The 16,735-nt window shown below is 39.9% G+C and overlaps 1 protein-coding gene across 1 annotated transcript in view; it reads right to left on the reverse strand.

Moving 5' to 3' along the window:
• Window positions 1-3,034: 3,034 nt before the first annotated feature.
• Window positions 3,035-16,735, reverse strand: part of LOC124164261 (mediator of RNA polymerase II transcription subunit 14) — a 165,380-nt gene continuing 151,679 nt past the window's right edge. The window contains exons 23-24 of the mRNA XM_046541502.1: window positions 15,043-15,321; window positions 3,035-3,511 (exon numbers count right to left, since the gene is read on the reverse strand). Of these exons, the coding sequence (XP_046397458.1) occupies window positions 3,335-3,511; window positions 15,043-15,321 (456 nt within the window). The 3' untranslated portion in view covers window positions 3,035-3,334. The remainder of the gene's footprint in view (window positions 3,512-15,042; window positions 15,322-16,735) is intronic.

Consider the following 16,735-nt stretch of genomic DNA (forward strand, 5'->3'; position numbering starts at 1 on the left):
CTACGAGTGGTGGCTTTCAGGGTGGCTGGACTTCGAACCACCGAGTGTTTTCCTCGTGGGTTTAATAAAGTCAGGTTTCATTTTCACTAGTTTAATTTTAGTCGTCTTCAGACCATGGCCCCTCCGAAGAAACTATTGAGAACTTTAAGAGATGGACTGAAAATAATTGAACATGAAGAAAAGAATCCGGGCTAGATGCACGTGAATATTGCAGAGCGCCTTGGGTTGTCCGCTAGCACATGATGGTAGGGGTGGGGGTAGAGTGAGCTACCTGGAGAAAACAAGTAGAGATATGAAAGCGAAGATCCAGGTGGGCGTGCCACTGACGATTAACGCAACATTGTTCACGCTTTACACACTACCTCAATTATATTAAAAATATATTCATTAGACAGGAACAATTCAAGTAATAGACTATTTTTGGCCTTCGTCATCCATCTCACAACCAGTCACTGCACCGGCGAATGCGGTTGTTTTAGGCACAACATGCACATTGCTCTCGTGAATACGTGTACTGGAAATGGTGTTTGATGGATAAGAAACATCAGACTGAAATCCATAATAGCAGTGTAAATGCCGAGTGGAGATCAAACATTTTTTTAGTGAGGTGGTGTTTTCCTTCAGAATTTTGAAAGAAATATGGGTCGAATCAACAATATGACCTATGTGTCTTGATGAAGACTACTATTCCTGTTATTATCTAAAATATTGTTTGAAACCTTTAATGAACATCTTAATTACTCACCAAAATCCTGCGTTTCCTGGGACATAGGCAACCTAGCAAAAAAATTAAGCATTGATCGTTTTTCCGCATTCATTTTATAATTGTATCGTTATTAGGAAAAAAAAATTTTACCCTAGTGGAGTTCCAAAAAAGGAGGGTAGTCTTAGAATCGTGTTAGTCTTAGATTTGTGCTAATACGGTGTATGAAATTGTTTTTCGATTTATTATGTTCTATAAACAATTTTCATAAAATATTTTCCGTTAAATAAGAAAGAATCAATTTATTATATTCTTTAAACAATTTAAATAAAATATTTTCCGTTAAATAAGAAAGATTGGGGTGGGGGAGATTCGGTTACTGTGCAGTAATAACAACGATCACAAAAAACAATCTCTCGGTGAGGAATTAAAAAAGGACCTCGGGTGTCCGGACGGAAGAAGGTCCGAAGGGTATTCGGCGTCCAGGCAAGAGCGTGGTTGGGCTGGTCCTTTAGCCGGCCCTGAATTTTGCAAACGATAGATCACGTCATAACAGATATCACTTTTCATTGCGGCGTTAACATTCACGGCGTTTGTCGCGTACGTTAATTTTCTGTTGATATATGGCCAGTGATTTTCTTATTGTTGGCTTATTAACGGACCGTGAATTTAGCGAAATTGAGACTGTGAAAACCTGAAAAAAACCGTGAAAACCTGAAAAATAACCGTGAAAACCTGGAAAAAGCCGTGAATTTCATTATTCAGGTAGAGTGGGAACCCTGTAGTCAGTTGAAAATTGTTTTCCTTCTTTCCAAGCAGATGATTTCACAGACGAACGAGAATATTTTAAGATATTATTTTGCATGAAATTTACCTATTTAGTCGCAAAAAATTCTAGTGGGCGCCAATAATACTTAATTTCATTTAAATGATAAGAGGCTATCGTAATTTCAGATCCACCTTTCGTCAATTTGATTTTGATTGAGCAATCCTTGGTAGATGCAATTGTTCTTAAGTTTAATTACAGTAACATATTATTAGTTTTTTATACACGATATGTTATGATTGAGGAAGTGCTGGGATAAATGACAATCATTTTCTTCTTTCAATAAAATTAAACAAATGTGATAATTTTTTTGTAATGTTATGGGTAATTTAACTGCATATATTGTACATATGGCTCTCATATCTCTTTGTTTATCATATTGGAGATTGAAGAAAATTTGGCGAGTTATGTTATTTTTTTGATGAGTCCTAAAAGAAACATAACAAACCTCTGGTTTTTTGGTCCCGTGAACTTCGTAATAACGAGAGTCTACTGTGGTAGGAATGAAAGCAGTGTGGGAAGTGGAAGTAGAGATTGTGTGAGTGAGTCACAGCCAGGCACTCGCTTGCGAAGACAGATTGCTGGAGTACATATATGGATGGAGCAGTGGCAATGCGAGAACAGTGACATTAAAAAGACCATGGTGGTCAGGTTAGGAAAGCTCTTAACAAAAGCATTCTAAAATAACAGCCTATGTGTATAAATAATAATATATTGATTGATTTACATAACATTAAAAGAAACTTAAGTGAAAGTTTGGATTGTACATATGTGTTTTGCGACTATTCATGTCGCCTCTCTCCAACCGGATTATCGGGAGTTTGCTGTATTAGGCTTTGGAACCTTTTCATAGACTTTTCTACTTAAATGTAATTCTTGAGGTTGCAGCATGTACTTTAGCTTATTTTATACCTCAGCATTGACAAAAATTCATTAATATACATGTGACTACTTATTACAATGGTGAAAAATTGTAGAATATGGCTTGTTGGCCTGTAGGTAATTTTATGTTGTCCATGTGTGTGCTTTTGATTCAATTTTTATTAGGCCAAGTATCTAATATTTTTTAACTATTTATTTTTATGAATTGATTATTGTAAAACTATAATAAATAAATAATCCTTTGTATGGAATTTTGACTCTATTTATTAATGCCAATGCAGCAATTTAGAACAAAATAGGGGTGTCCATAATATATTCTCTCCTAATTATGCATTCCATGGGGTTTATAATTTTTCAAGAGGACATATCAGATTATATAAAACAAAAATACTAAAAGGTCAAAAAGAGATGGTGCCATTTTTCTATGGATTCTAAATTTGATTAGGCTTGAAATAGGTACTGCTGGAGATAAGCAAAGAAATAGCGTACTATGGCAGCATAGGCACCGGAGGAGAACACAAACAGCAATAATGATTTCATGATGAGAATTGCTCAAGCAAAATGTATATACAAAATGTAAAGCACTAATTAGGGAACAGTTGCATCAGAGAGTAAAGAGAAGGTCTATTTGAACAATTTTTATTTCCCAATACTGTGAAAAATAAAAGCACATCAGGAGTGCATTTATCACCATAAACAATGCTATAAAAATCATACCAATCAATCGATTAATGTCTTTCTGATGATAAAAATGAGTTTTACAGACAGCTGCAAGCATGCTCTGTCCAAACATATTTTGTAGGCATAAATAAATAACAAGTTTGGTGGTGGCCAGTACCAGTTTGCAATGAGACAGAGGTGTAACAAACGAGCCGGTCAGAAAAAGTGGCTATGGAGAGAGATCCCCACCCTTGCGCCAGATATCACTGCTGCATCATACCATGCGTTCCCATGGCTCCCATCTGCTGCGCTTGAGGGTGGCCAGCAGGGTGATAGGGCGTCTGCATCGGCATGGGAGAATGCATCTGCATGCCGGCAGGAGCACCCTGGGGCGTTGGAGGGCCAACGGAAGGTGGCCCACCCACCCCTGGAGAAGCAACCTGCAACAGAAAAGAAGAAGACTCGATAGAGACACGAGGGAAAATGCATCCCCTCCTAAAGTGTGTGTGTGATGCTCCCAAAGCTTCTTTCTCCGAGTTCCAACTGCCGTTAATGTTAGTGATGAGCAAAATGGGTGAGCAGTCGATCCATCGTGGGCAGCAACTGCGTCTCAGATCACAAAGTTGAAATACCTGTCAACAGAATGGGCTCCTCAACATTCACGCTGAGTCTGCAATTGGGATGATGATGATGATCAAGGATGTCTACGAGGTCTGGGGGAAGACTTTGATGGTGGAGAAGGAAGTGAAATGAAATACTGAAAAAAGGTGCCAACTCCAAAACAGCTGCAAACAATCAATTTCAACTTTCTTGGCTAAAGAAAAACAATTCGTGAACTGTGCTCTGGAGACAATCACATTTAGTCTAAAGTACGCTCTTTCATGGACACCTTTGTTTCCCTTCATTTTTCACTGCTTAATTTTAATGATTTGGTGATTGTGTTTCTGATTGGGTGTCCACTACTGCTGTCTTGCAAGGAGTGCTTAACTTCATAAGAGACCCTCCTGACAGTACGTCTAAAAGACCAAATACATACACAGTGCGATAGCCTTCTTACAGTGAAGATGAAACTCACAAAAAGAGTTGTGAGAGAGTGAATGTTCCAAAGAACAGAAAGATTGATTATTCACGGTGGTGTTGGAGTTCAAACTTTCTCTAATGGCGAATGGAGGAGTGCCAGTGTATTCACAACAAGAGATTTTGTTCAACTTTTTTTGCCTTGGTTGCCTCAATTGACCCAGAGGAGCATGGTTGAGCATTGGCAAATGACTGGAGGCTCCACTATTCAATTTGAGACCTGCAACTGCACTTAACTGAAGTGCCTCTACGGTTGAATCACTTGGTGACTGAGTAGGCAGTTTCAAAATCTGATTACATCATCACGAGCTTGAAATACTTGAAAACCTAAGACATTAACGAAGAGTGGAATCTTACAAGGGTACTTTCTATTCATTTAGTATGAAAGAGTTCCACCAATGGGTTTAACATATGTACTGTCTCAGTGAACACGGGTTAAAAGATGATATCAAACTTGATGCATAATATTCGGGGCTATGTGCATTCGGATGTGTTTCGCAAGCAATATGTTAGTGTGAAAGCATAATTTAAAGCATAAGCATAATTTAAAGCATAAGCAAAATATAAACAATGCTGGTAACATGTTATATCACATGCCATTTGTTATAAGTCCCGTTGATCTTCACGTGGTAAAGGAAGCCGGCTGGTGTGTTAGTGAACACTCAACATGGCGACTGAAGAGTTCTTAATGGCAGCAATATCCAAGCTCACCCAACACCACCTAGACTAAGGCCTGAGTGCTGAAGGCTTGAAATCCTCTGATGTAACGAGGCGGAGGACTAGCGAATTCTGGCTACCCTCTCGTTGCTAGGGAGACCTAATAATAAATAACGTGAAAAACACAATTAAAACGTGTATCCTACGTGCATGCCTGCATGTATCAGTCAAGTTTTGCGCGGATTTCGGTGATTTCAATCAAAAAGTGCTTGAAGTTAACGATTGGATAAGTGGATAATGGTGAATAAGTGCTGAGTACCTCACTGCTGAGGCAATTATGTGGGTGGTGAGAAGGTTTCCATTTTTTGTTTCCCGGAAGACGACGAGCTGAAGAATAAATGGATTAGGAGAATTCCGAGGGAGAATTTCATCCCTACGGCATATTCTAGGGTAAGTTGGCAAGGTTATGAACAATCTTAATGCCTGGTTGTACAATTAATTAATATTTACAAGTTAATATACGAGGGTCAGTACGAAAGTTGAACCGCTATTATTTTATGGCCATCCATAATCAATGCATTCGTGCAGGTTGTTGTTTTTTGTTGGAACGTACACTCGTACGTTATCTCTTATGTTTTCATTCATCTTGTGTAACCAGGCAATTACGAGATATATTTCTGAAATATTGTGGTACAGTAGACTCTCGTTAATACGAACAACGTTGTTACGAAGTTCTCGTTATTACGAAGCAAATCGTTGGTCCTGTCGAAAAGGCCTATCCAAGCTATAGTAAAAGAAACGTTATTACGTATTTTTCGTTTTTACGAAATTACGAACGTAAGTCCCGGTCCCGGCGGTTACAATATGAACTTTATTACGAAGTTAGACGCACAAATCACGGCATTTAGGTGGATATTCAATGCACTTAAGTTTTAATAATCGCGCCACGTTAAAGTTATTCTCGTGTACTGTGCCTAAGAGCGTCAATTATGGTTCTTTATTCAGTTTACGCGTTACATCATATAACAGCCTTCATTACTGTGAAGTCGTGGTGACCCACTCATAACCATTAGTAAATTGGATGTACAGTCAATCCTCTTCCTATGCACATTCGATGAACGAATTTTCAGAGATACGAGCATTCAAAACTTTTAAATTTCAAATTTGGCGCCTTTCGATTTGGCCGATACTACGCGGTTTGGCGCTGTGAAACTCACTGTAATCACCATCTGAATAAGGTATCATTGAATCTGGTGTGAATTTAGGAACTGTTCAGCGTTTCGCCCGTTCTTCGTTACCGCGGGGAGACATTTTTTCGGCTCCGGATGCATCGCAGGCCCCGATGGATCAGGTCGCCACAATCGTGAGTTAGCGCATACGTGTAATGCAGTGTTGCATCCCGCAGGATAACCGTACTCCTCGATAACTTACATGCAGTCCGGTTGGCGAGGGGTGTCCGATTACGGCACAATAGGAGGGGTGGATAATCCTGCGTCAGCACGGTTTAAAGCCAATCGCTGTCCCCCAAACGCACCTCACACCCTCGTCTTGTCATACAACGTTGTCAAATGCACATTCGAGCACCGAAATAAGCCTGACCAACCAAAATAAGCCCATTCTTCGAATCACAAGAACAAGTAATTATCCCTCTAGGTCCTTCACGCTCGTCGTCCCTTCCGGTTATTTTCTTCATGGAACAATTTGCGAGCGTTTCCCTTTCTTACCTGGCTCCCATACCCCCTACCCAGCCCATTGTCTGTTACTGGACAACTCTCGGTGGCCGGACTGTAATTTTATCAACCTTGGAACAAGGTCTTGGGACGCATCTAGTTTGAACATCGGAGTTCATGTGTTCGGGAAGATATCAACCATCGATTGCGTCATGGCGCAGTCTTCCGTTTAAAAACTGAAACGAATTTTCTTGTTTATATATATTTCCGCGTAATTTAATAGCGTTTATAATACACTATTTCTTTCGACGATTCTTAAAAGAAACGTTCTTACGAACTTCGTTATTACGAACCTCCAAATTTTCGGCCCCGTGAACTTCGTAATAACGAGAGTCTACTGTATTTAGTTTTTCGCTTAAATATCTCAATGCTAATGTTTGTAGAAGGCTGTCACAATGGCGCCTAGTTTTTAGTTTATGGAGGTTCTGTATTTGTATACTGTAATCATGCAATACTATTTCCCTTGTACTTTAGGTATGCATTAAGCATTTCCTGGCTCATGACGTTTACTCGGAAACATCCGCCTTTGATGAGAAGACTGCCAAGGTAATTACAGTGAAATTGCCAACACCCAGACTGAAAGCCGGTGCAGTACCTTCTGTTTTCCTTGGCTGCCCGTCTTACTTAAGTTCGGCTTCATCATCACGTGAGGAACCCGAGACGAAGCGACTGAGATTGGAGATGAAGCACCTGGAGAGGTGCATTAAAGAGAGTGAAGAAGAGAGAAGGCTCTCCGAGGAAAAGGTGAAGTTTAAGGATTCATGTGAACTTCACAACAAATTGGGCGAATGTGACTGGTTGGGTAATTTTTCCATTGTCAAGAAAGGTGATGAATTACTTCTCTGCTATATCACAACCGATTCTTTTCCAGAAATTAGGGCGAGTGTTTTGAACAACAAATGTGTTAGGAACAATTGGTTAAATCAGAGTGGGCAGTCATTCTTATTCCCTGATTTGAATGATGACAGTGCACCAAATTTGGCTGTGTCCTTTCAGACAATCAGGGAACTTTATTTTCTTTTGTGTGGTGAGATTGTTAGGTTTGGGCATCCACTCACCTTGAAAGCCCTCTACCCTTCAAACATAGAGAGACAGAAGGTGAAGCTGGCGTTGCAAGTATTTAATGACTACGTGGTCACTGCCCTTAAGACTTTGGGGAAAGATAAAAATTTGAAGCATCACAATGAAACTGCTGAATTTGTTCAAATAATTTCAGATTGGTGGAAGGTGGTTAATGTAAAGACTCCCAGGAAAGGGATTAGATTAAAAGACCCCTTGCAAACACCTATGACTTTGGATTTTGAAGGGAGAAAGGTATTAGAGAAAGTGTTTGATTGGGTGCAGAGGTGGGATGGTACCGTGGGTGGGTTGTCAAAAGAAACCCATTCCGCCTTCATGCATACCACACATGCCCTCTGTGAAATGGCATCCTATTGTACGGTGGAGTTAGGGATGGAGTTTATGTTGCCTGGCAAAGTTCAAACCGACTGCCTTGAAGAGCGATTTGGTCTCTACAGGCAGCTTGCTGGCTCTAACTATCACATTTCTATCAGGCAGTTGTACGAGTCAGAGACCAAATTAAGGCTTCAAAACTACTTACCTCTGAAGCTTAAGTCTCAATCATTCAAAAATATATTAGTGGAGTGTAAATGATGATGATATTGATGATGTACTTGAGTCAAAACAATCAGTTGATTCGTTTTTACTAGAGATGGGTCGAATAGCAGATTTCTCGAATTCGAATATCGAATTCGAATATTAAATCATTGCTCGAATATTCGAATACCTCGAATCTCGAATACTAAATGATGAATGCTGGAATGTTTGACTCGGTTGCCTATGCAGCAGGTAACACAAGATTTTGGGGAGTAATTTTGATTTCCTTTAAATGATTCGAACAGGAATTTAGCTGATTAATGAATATTTTAATTTTATGGAAACGATTTGGCATATAATTAATTCAACTAACATCGCTTTACCCCCACTCCTGCTGCCAAGTGCTAGCTGACAATCTGAGGCATTTTGCAAAATACAAGCTCTTTTCCACCGGATTTTCTTCAATTATTTTCAGTCCATCTTTGGGAGTTCTCACGAGATAAGAAGATGAATTGGAATTGCTATCAGGGAGAAACCAAATATTCTGAGAAAATATCCCTTTGTCTGGGACTGTATCAATAAAGATTTATAGCACCATTCATAAATTGAAACTTGATATATGTTTTCGGAAAAAAATACCGCATCAACTCCCGAGAAGCTCTGCTGCTCATATCGAGTTTCGCCAGAATGCTAAGTCTCCGTCGTATTTTGATATTTATTTCTTTGCGTAAAATGCTTAAATAAACTCAGAAATATGTCGTGTTTGGTCTTATTCTTTTTGAAATTACGCGCACGGTACTAATATTTCAATTCAATAAAGGTGTGACATCAATTGACGAAAGTCATTCTTAGACACCTTTTGTGCTAATAGATGACTCATGCAGCGGTTGACCTCCACAGAAATGGGGAACTTCGAAGCTGGTAGGAAAAAAAAGGTCAGTGGGGGAGAAAAGGGAGGGCCCGAAACACGTTTCTATTGTTCTCGTGTAACTTGGTATTTTTTCGAAGCTAAGGTCTTCGTAATATGATCCCTGCGCGAGCTGTTACCTTTTTTTTATTTCGAAGAAGAGGAAAGCCTCAGAGGGGGGCTAGTGCTGAATGGAGGGGGATACCGGATCTTGGGAAATGCGCTAATGTAAGTATCCCACGGTACTCACGCAGCAGTTGACCTCTAGAAATGGGGAACTTCGAAGCAGATAGCCAGAAAAAGGTCAGTGGGTGAGAAAAGGGGGGAGGGCATGAAACACGTTTTTATTGCTCCCGTAACTCGATATTTGTTTCGAAGCGAGGGTCTTCGTAATGCGATCCCTGCGCGAGCTGGGACCTTTTGTTTGATTTCGGAGAAGAGGAAAGCGTCAGAGTGGGTGAGGCGAGTGCTGAATGGAGGGGGATAGCGGATCGTGGGAAATGCCCTAAGGTTGCTATCCCACGGCACGGAGGTTCTCCTGGTGGGGGGAATCGGGGATTTTCGGATTTTTTCACCCGACCATTTTCGGTTCCCCTCGACGAACTCTTTTCACCGCTAAAATCCACCAATTTGATGTAATTCGTCAACTTGCGTAAAACGGCGCTGCGAGCACTAAATGACTACTGTTCTCTACATTTTTCCGAGTCAACTACCAACGACGTGTGTGCGACAGTGTATGACACGAAATTCAAAGTATTCGAGGTATTCGAGGCGGTACTTTTCGCATAACTATTCGAAACCTCGAATATCGAATACTTTCTAGTATTCGAGGTATTCGAGTATTCGCGGATACTATTCGCACATCTCTAGTTTTTACACCACGATATATCTGTGGAGTCTGACGATATAAAAAATGTAAGCAATGCTCTACCTGTGTTAACATACATAGCTGGGTATTGTGTGAGATCATATTTAAAATTGATTAATTGCCCATTTTGTAAAAAAATGTTAGTGAAGGAAAGAATGTTAGAAGAGGTAGACAGTGATAATTTGGTGAAGTGCCTTAGTCGAGGTGGTCTTTTTGTGCCTCAGGAAGCTGCTGTGAATGCTGTTGTCCATGTTTATGTTGTGATGAATAAAATCATCAGCAGTGTTTTAGAAGAAGAATTTCTAAAAGAAGTCAGTCAGAGGAATGCATTTTACAGTGTCAGCATGAATGCGTTGATTCTATATGACTACTTAAATGACAATATCTGTGACAATGGGCACCAAATGAATAATGCAATTAAAAAAATTGTATATGTTTTTGCCAACATCTTTTTAAAAAATTACTGTTGCAGAAAGAATGACGAATGCTGTCGTGTTAGTAGTGCAAAAAAGATAATGAAATTTGTGAAGTGATTCAGCATCAATAAATATAGCGATATAATGAATTTGCATTCTTGATTATTTATTACAGTTTTTTAAATTAGATCCTCGTGTATTATTTAATCGCACGTTCGCATTGTTTTTCTTTGAGAACCTCGAATCAACGCGAGATTTATCAATGGCAAGTGAAATTTGACTGGTTCCTGTTAAAATTCTTCCAAGGGTCTTTAATATTTCTAAAAAAGCTTTGCGATTGTGAAGGAATTTAGATGAAGTCTTTCTATTATCTGACGAATCCGATTAATGAGTTCTGATATTTCGTAAAAAGTTCGGCTTTATACGGTTTGTTTAAAAGTGAAAAATATGCATTTACGGTAAAGTTTCATTGAGTGGGTCATGGTTTGCATAGACGCGAATTTAATGGCTATGATAAATACGCGGTTGTACTAGTAATATTCATCCTTTGATTTTCGGAGTTGGACAAAATAGATAATTCCCGTACATTTACAAGAGACGAGCTTTCAGTATGATGAATGGTTCACAATCGGCCGGATGGCCTTCGGGTTGTGACGTCACGCGCGAGTCCTCAGGCCTTCTATCTAGGTGGTGTTGGCTCACCCGACCATATTATCCAAGATGGAAGGCCAAAGACAAAACAGAATGTTTAAACTTTTCTGGGGATTCCGTGCAGGTAAGATTTTGTAAGGGCACCAGTAACACGTTTTGGATGTTGGACAAGTTACCCATTCTCACGGCTACTGGAATGGGTAACGAGCCGGAACCTAAAACGTCAATTGGCGCTGACAAAATCGTACCCGCCTGGAATCCCAAGAAAAGATCTGTTAGCCGGATAAGTGTAAAATCTAAGAGAATAGAATTGTTGAAGCAGGAATATACACTGGTAAGAGACTGTCAGATATACTGATAAGGAAAATTGCGGTCTGACTGAATCATGTATGAGACAAGGCAAATGACACCACACCCACCCTCACTATGAAGACAATCTCATTTTGGATTTGGGTCTTGAGAACTGTAAGACCCAAGAGATTAGGAGATAGCTACTGGACTGGTAGCTATTTTAAAACCATTCCAGAAAGCAACTGTTGACATCACTAGATAAGAGTACCCTATCCTCGCAGCTGAGCTTCTCGGAAGTTGATGCAGTATTTTTTTCTGAAAACATATATCAAGTTACAATTTATGAGTTGTGTTATAAATCTCTATTGTTACATTCACAGACGAAATGATATTTTCTCATGATACTGTATTTGGTTTCTCCCTGATAGCAATTCGAATTCATCTTCTTATTTCATGAGAATTTCCAGAGATGAACTCAAAATAATTGAAGAAGAAGAAAATCCGGTGGAGAAGCGCGTGCATTTTGCAAAACGCCTCGGATTGTCCGCTAGCACTTGACAGTAGGAGAGGGAGTAAAGCGAGCTACCTGTTGAAAATAAGAAGTTGGATGAAGCCGAGTATCAGATGAGCGTGCCGCTGAAACGGCGTTTGGTAGATAAGAATGTATACATCAGACAGAAATCCATCGTAGCAATGTAAATGCCGAGACAGCATGCAATCATTTTTTCGCGAGGTGGTGTGTCCCCTTAGGATATTTGAAATAGATGTTAGATGAATCAACTATATGCCCAATTGTTTCCATGAAATTAAAATATTCCATTAATCAGCTAAATTCCAGTTTGAATCCTTAAAAGGAAATAAAAATGACTCCCCAAAATCTTGGGTTTCCTGTTGCATAGGCAAACCTGGTCAAACATTCCCGCATTCATCGTGGTATTCAAATATTCGAGCAATTATTTAATATTCGAATTCGATATTCAATTTCGAGAAATCTGCTATTCCACCCATCTCTAATTTACACATACATACGTATTGAATGTGACAGTAATGACACCTATCGCAAGGGAATGGGCTGGTTGAGTGGGTGGGGGTTAAGCAGGGAATTAAGGGGGGGGGGCCTTGGTTTGGGACGAGGGTTTTTCCTGTGGATAGGTATCTGAGGGGAGTGAGGGGTTAAGGTGGGTGAGGAGACAAGGGCTGAGGAAGAAGAAGCAGTGTTGGGGAAGAAAGAGAGGATTAGCGGGGGTACATTGAGTTATCCAAGAAGTCACAATAGTCCACGCCAGTTCACGAGTTGGGATGTGGATGGTGCAGGCATGAGATAATGATTTCCCCCAAGGACATGGGTCCCTGGGGGAACTTTAGCAGATGCACTGCATGGTACTGTTTCTTGGAAATGTTAATGGCACACAGGTGGATAGGCACTTTGAAATTTAAAGGCTGTCACTGTAGGAGTTCACTGATGGGGATGGAAAAGAGGGGGAGGGGTGCTTTACTTTATGGGTTTCAAGTTGGTGTGAATGGTGTGGTTGTACATGATTTATGTATTTACTAGCCGACCCAGCGAACATTGTACCACCTTATTGTCAATGATCAGTTTAGTTACACTATTTACAAATCAAGAGTGGCCGTACTGATTTGAGTAATTTTTGACTTAATATAATTAATTAATAAAAACATTCAATAAAAATACAAAAATAAGCATTACAATATCAATTGTGAGAAACATATTTTCTTTGTTCAATTTACAAATGGAAGACCGGGGCATGCATGCATGGATTTATTTCAATGATGCGAAAGGTCCACAGAGAAAAAATCATTCGCCTTGACCGGGATTCGAACCCGGATCCCCCGATTTCCAGTCGAGTACTTTAGCCAGTTAAGCTACCGAGGCGTCATTCTTCACTGTGGATATTCTCGGACACTACCGGACAAGATGTTGCTGGACTGCTGAGCATATGATGCCACAAGCAGTCCAAATCGTGCGCACAGTGCCACAGCCGGAGAGCAGGATTGGTCCACAGGAGAGCATGTCTAAAGCACTCGACCGGAAATCGGGGGATCCGGGTTCGAATCCCGGTCAAGGCGAATGATTTTTTTCTCTGTGGATCTTTCGCACGATTGTGCATTGCGGGTGACTCCCGTAAAAGTTATCACCGCGGCTAGTCCCGGTATACTTTAAACTTATTCCAATGAATTTAATAATTTTTATGCCTTAACTTAGGAAATTTTAGATATTGTGGTTTTATGAAGCAGTTAATAAAGTATACATTTTATGCCTTGAGTTGCTGGCCTATTTTCATTTTTAATCATTAAAAAAATGCCTTGCCCTGTTCTTGGGGCAAATTCACACAACGCTAGACCAATGCTTGAGCGATGCTCAATGTCCCGTGAAAATAGCCCCAAGAGAGAAGCTTTAATATGTCATGACTTATGGCGCACTTGATGTAGCTCAGTTCGGAAAAGTGCACAGCGTAAACTGCCCCAGTTCCCAACGGGTATATGTGCCCTGGTCTACCTATCTACACATTCGGCTTTATTCGCTTGAGTCAGGTACCCTGTGATAAACAACAGTTTTTGTTTGGTTATCAGGTGGAAGAACAAATTAAGCAGACGGTTTACCAACACGTGAACATGCAACATATAGTTGACCATGAGAAAAACGAGGCGTTTCTATATCCAGAGCACACTCACCTTGTGATTTGATAATCTTCATCGCAAATGCAACACAACTTGAAAATTGAATTTGTTTTCACTCAAAGGGCTTATTGGGTAGGATCATGGAAATCCTTGGATTGAGAACTTCCTCATCTTTGAATTTTCCATTTAGTATAGTCATGTGAATCACATTGACTATCAGTTTTTAAAAATCACCAAACGTGCTCCATTACACACTTATGGTTGGTCAAGATTTCAAAGCATCATGACCAATGAGTCAACTGTCAGCTGTAAATTGAGGGGTGGTAAGTCAGGCACATCAAAGGACTTTAAAAATTCAGAAGGATAGTTGTCGTCTTTGTTTGCAACATGGTCAATTTTTGAGTGAATGCAGAGTACCCACGATTTGATTCAGAATTACAAAGTTTAAGTCATCCAGATCTTGGTTCGTAGCCACCAAAATTGCTCACTCAATCAGCCATTTGTGATTTCTGTGGTTATCAAACATGTCCGTGAGCACTTTGTTGATAAGCTCACCTCTCAATGATACGAAATTGCAAAACTTCCGAGGAAATGAAATCAATACGCTCGATTCGTCAACATGTACATGGCCATTACTGTTAGTCAACAATTACTTGGAGGTTTGTTTACACACATGTTAGAGACGTGTTTGCTGATAACTTAATTCGAGCTGGGCTTAGCTTGAATTAAATGATTTTACTATTATTTTAATATGTTTTTATATTGCTAAGAATCTTAGTCATTAATTGGTTAAAACAAAATAAATCATCCAGTTTTGACCAACTTGATAGGCTCGGCACTGTTACCAACTCCTAAAAAAATAACTCAAAGATCAAGATAAATTTTTTTCTGAACTTTTACTATTTTTTAATATTTATTCTGTCATCTGGGGCTGAGAAGAACCCAAAAAAACCAAACATCATTCAAATCAGTATAGTTAGTTATAAATGGTCTAACTAACACAATTAAATTTTTCACTTGGATGATTCTCAGTATAAGAGCTCATACTGTCATCGTCATGCAAAAATGCTAAAAAAAATTCGAACGCATTGCTAACCAATTGGAGTCGATCACTTGGAATGACTCCCCCTGCACTCACCTGTCCAGGCACAACGGCTGGCTGAGGGTCGGAGGGTAGAGTGAGGTTGGCCAGGAGGTCTCGCACGGCTGGGAAGAGGGAGCACGCCTCTCCCCCGCCCCCAAACTCAGCAAAGCGCTTGAGCTGCAGGCTGGCGGCTGTGGTGGCAGACGCTGGGCCCGGCTCCCTCTTCTCTGCCAGCTGGGTCAGGTTGGTGCTCACGTCGTACACCAATGGAAGCACGAGGGACGCCGGCTCCACTCCGGGGCAGTAGGAAATGCCAATGCGCGTTATGTGCAGCTGCAGAGAAAATATAAACTACACTGCATGACGTGTAAACACTACTGCTCATTCCTAAAATATCATCTCACCTAAGACAAAAAGCTGGTTAGAAATTTGGATGTGAAAGACAGCAGGCTAGACTGGATCAATAGCTAAAGATTCCCAATAGCGATGCACTTTCTGAGGAGGTAAGTTATAGGACGTAGAAGATGAGACGAGAAGTGTTCCTTCCTGGGATGGGTTCAATACCAGTTGAATAGTCGTAAACAAGCCAGGCCAATGACTGGCCAGAAAATTTAATCCAATGCACGTTTAAAATCTTGTCCACCAGCATGATGAAAATTCATTGTTATTATGAGAAAAAGTAGGATACTGCATAACCTAAACAAATGACCCTTTCTAGTTAAAAGACTATAAATGGAATGAGTACAGCACAAGTCTGTTAAGCTAGGCTAAGGCTATAGCAAGGCTAGTGCCACAGCGAATGATTTGTTTGTATTTATTGGCCCGTGAGGAAAAGCATGGGGAATACATGTGCCTATTACGAGTGATTGGGTTTGCATAGGCATTAATTATAATGAGTCCATTTTGCTTCACGTATCGCCCAAAATGTATAACTCTCAAGATAATCCAACACAAACAATAAGCGCTCAGAATGCAGGAAGGTTGTTAGCTAGGTTTTAAATATGGTAAGACATTGCGGCAGATAAAAAAATCCTAATTGTCTCCTCTACAATTTACAGACATTAATGCCCGCAATACAACTTATTTCCTTGCTTGAGGACCGCAGCAAGGCAACATGCCAATGAAAATGATATTACACTTTAGTGACCATGCTACATTATCACGCTGTTGTTCACAGAATCACATGAGGTACAAGCAGCATAATCCATGTTTTAGGAGACTTTTGGGCATTTTTTTGAAATCCCTCACGAATAATGCGCAGAGAGCACTCACCATCCTCAGGACACTTATTGCTTATCTGACGGTGCTTAACCCCTGCAATATTGCAACTGCCAGAGACAGATGGTACCAAGCAATTGAGCAATTTTTTAATGGAGGTACCAACAAAACAAATTTAATTTTGAATTATTAAGGTTCTAATTAAATGCAATTTCTAGGAGAAATCTAAAAAAATAGTCAGAAATTCTTAGAAAATATTGTAATATTTCACCCTAAAATATTTTAAGGTGAGCGATAAGTGATACAGTCGAAGCCCGGCATTTTATGAGAATTGTGTTTTAGCGAGTGATAATATTTATACTGCCAAACAGCCAACGTTTTACAAGTAAAATAAATCGGATTTAGCGAGGTCAAAAAGTTCCTTCCACAGAGTACGCTTGGTATTTCGACAGATATTTCTCGATGGTGATGTACCGCTGAGTGTTATTATGTTTTGTATTATCTGTTTATTAAACTAAAAATACAATAT

Source organism: Ischnura elegans, chromosome 8 (genome assembly GCF_921293095.1).
Source record: "Ischnura elegans chromosome 8, ioIscEleg1.1, whole genome shotgun sequence".
NCBI lineage: Eukaryota > Metazoa > Arthropoda > Insecta > Odonata > Coenagrionidae > Ischnura > Ischnura elegans.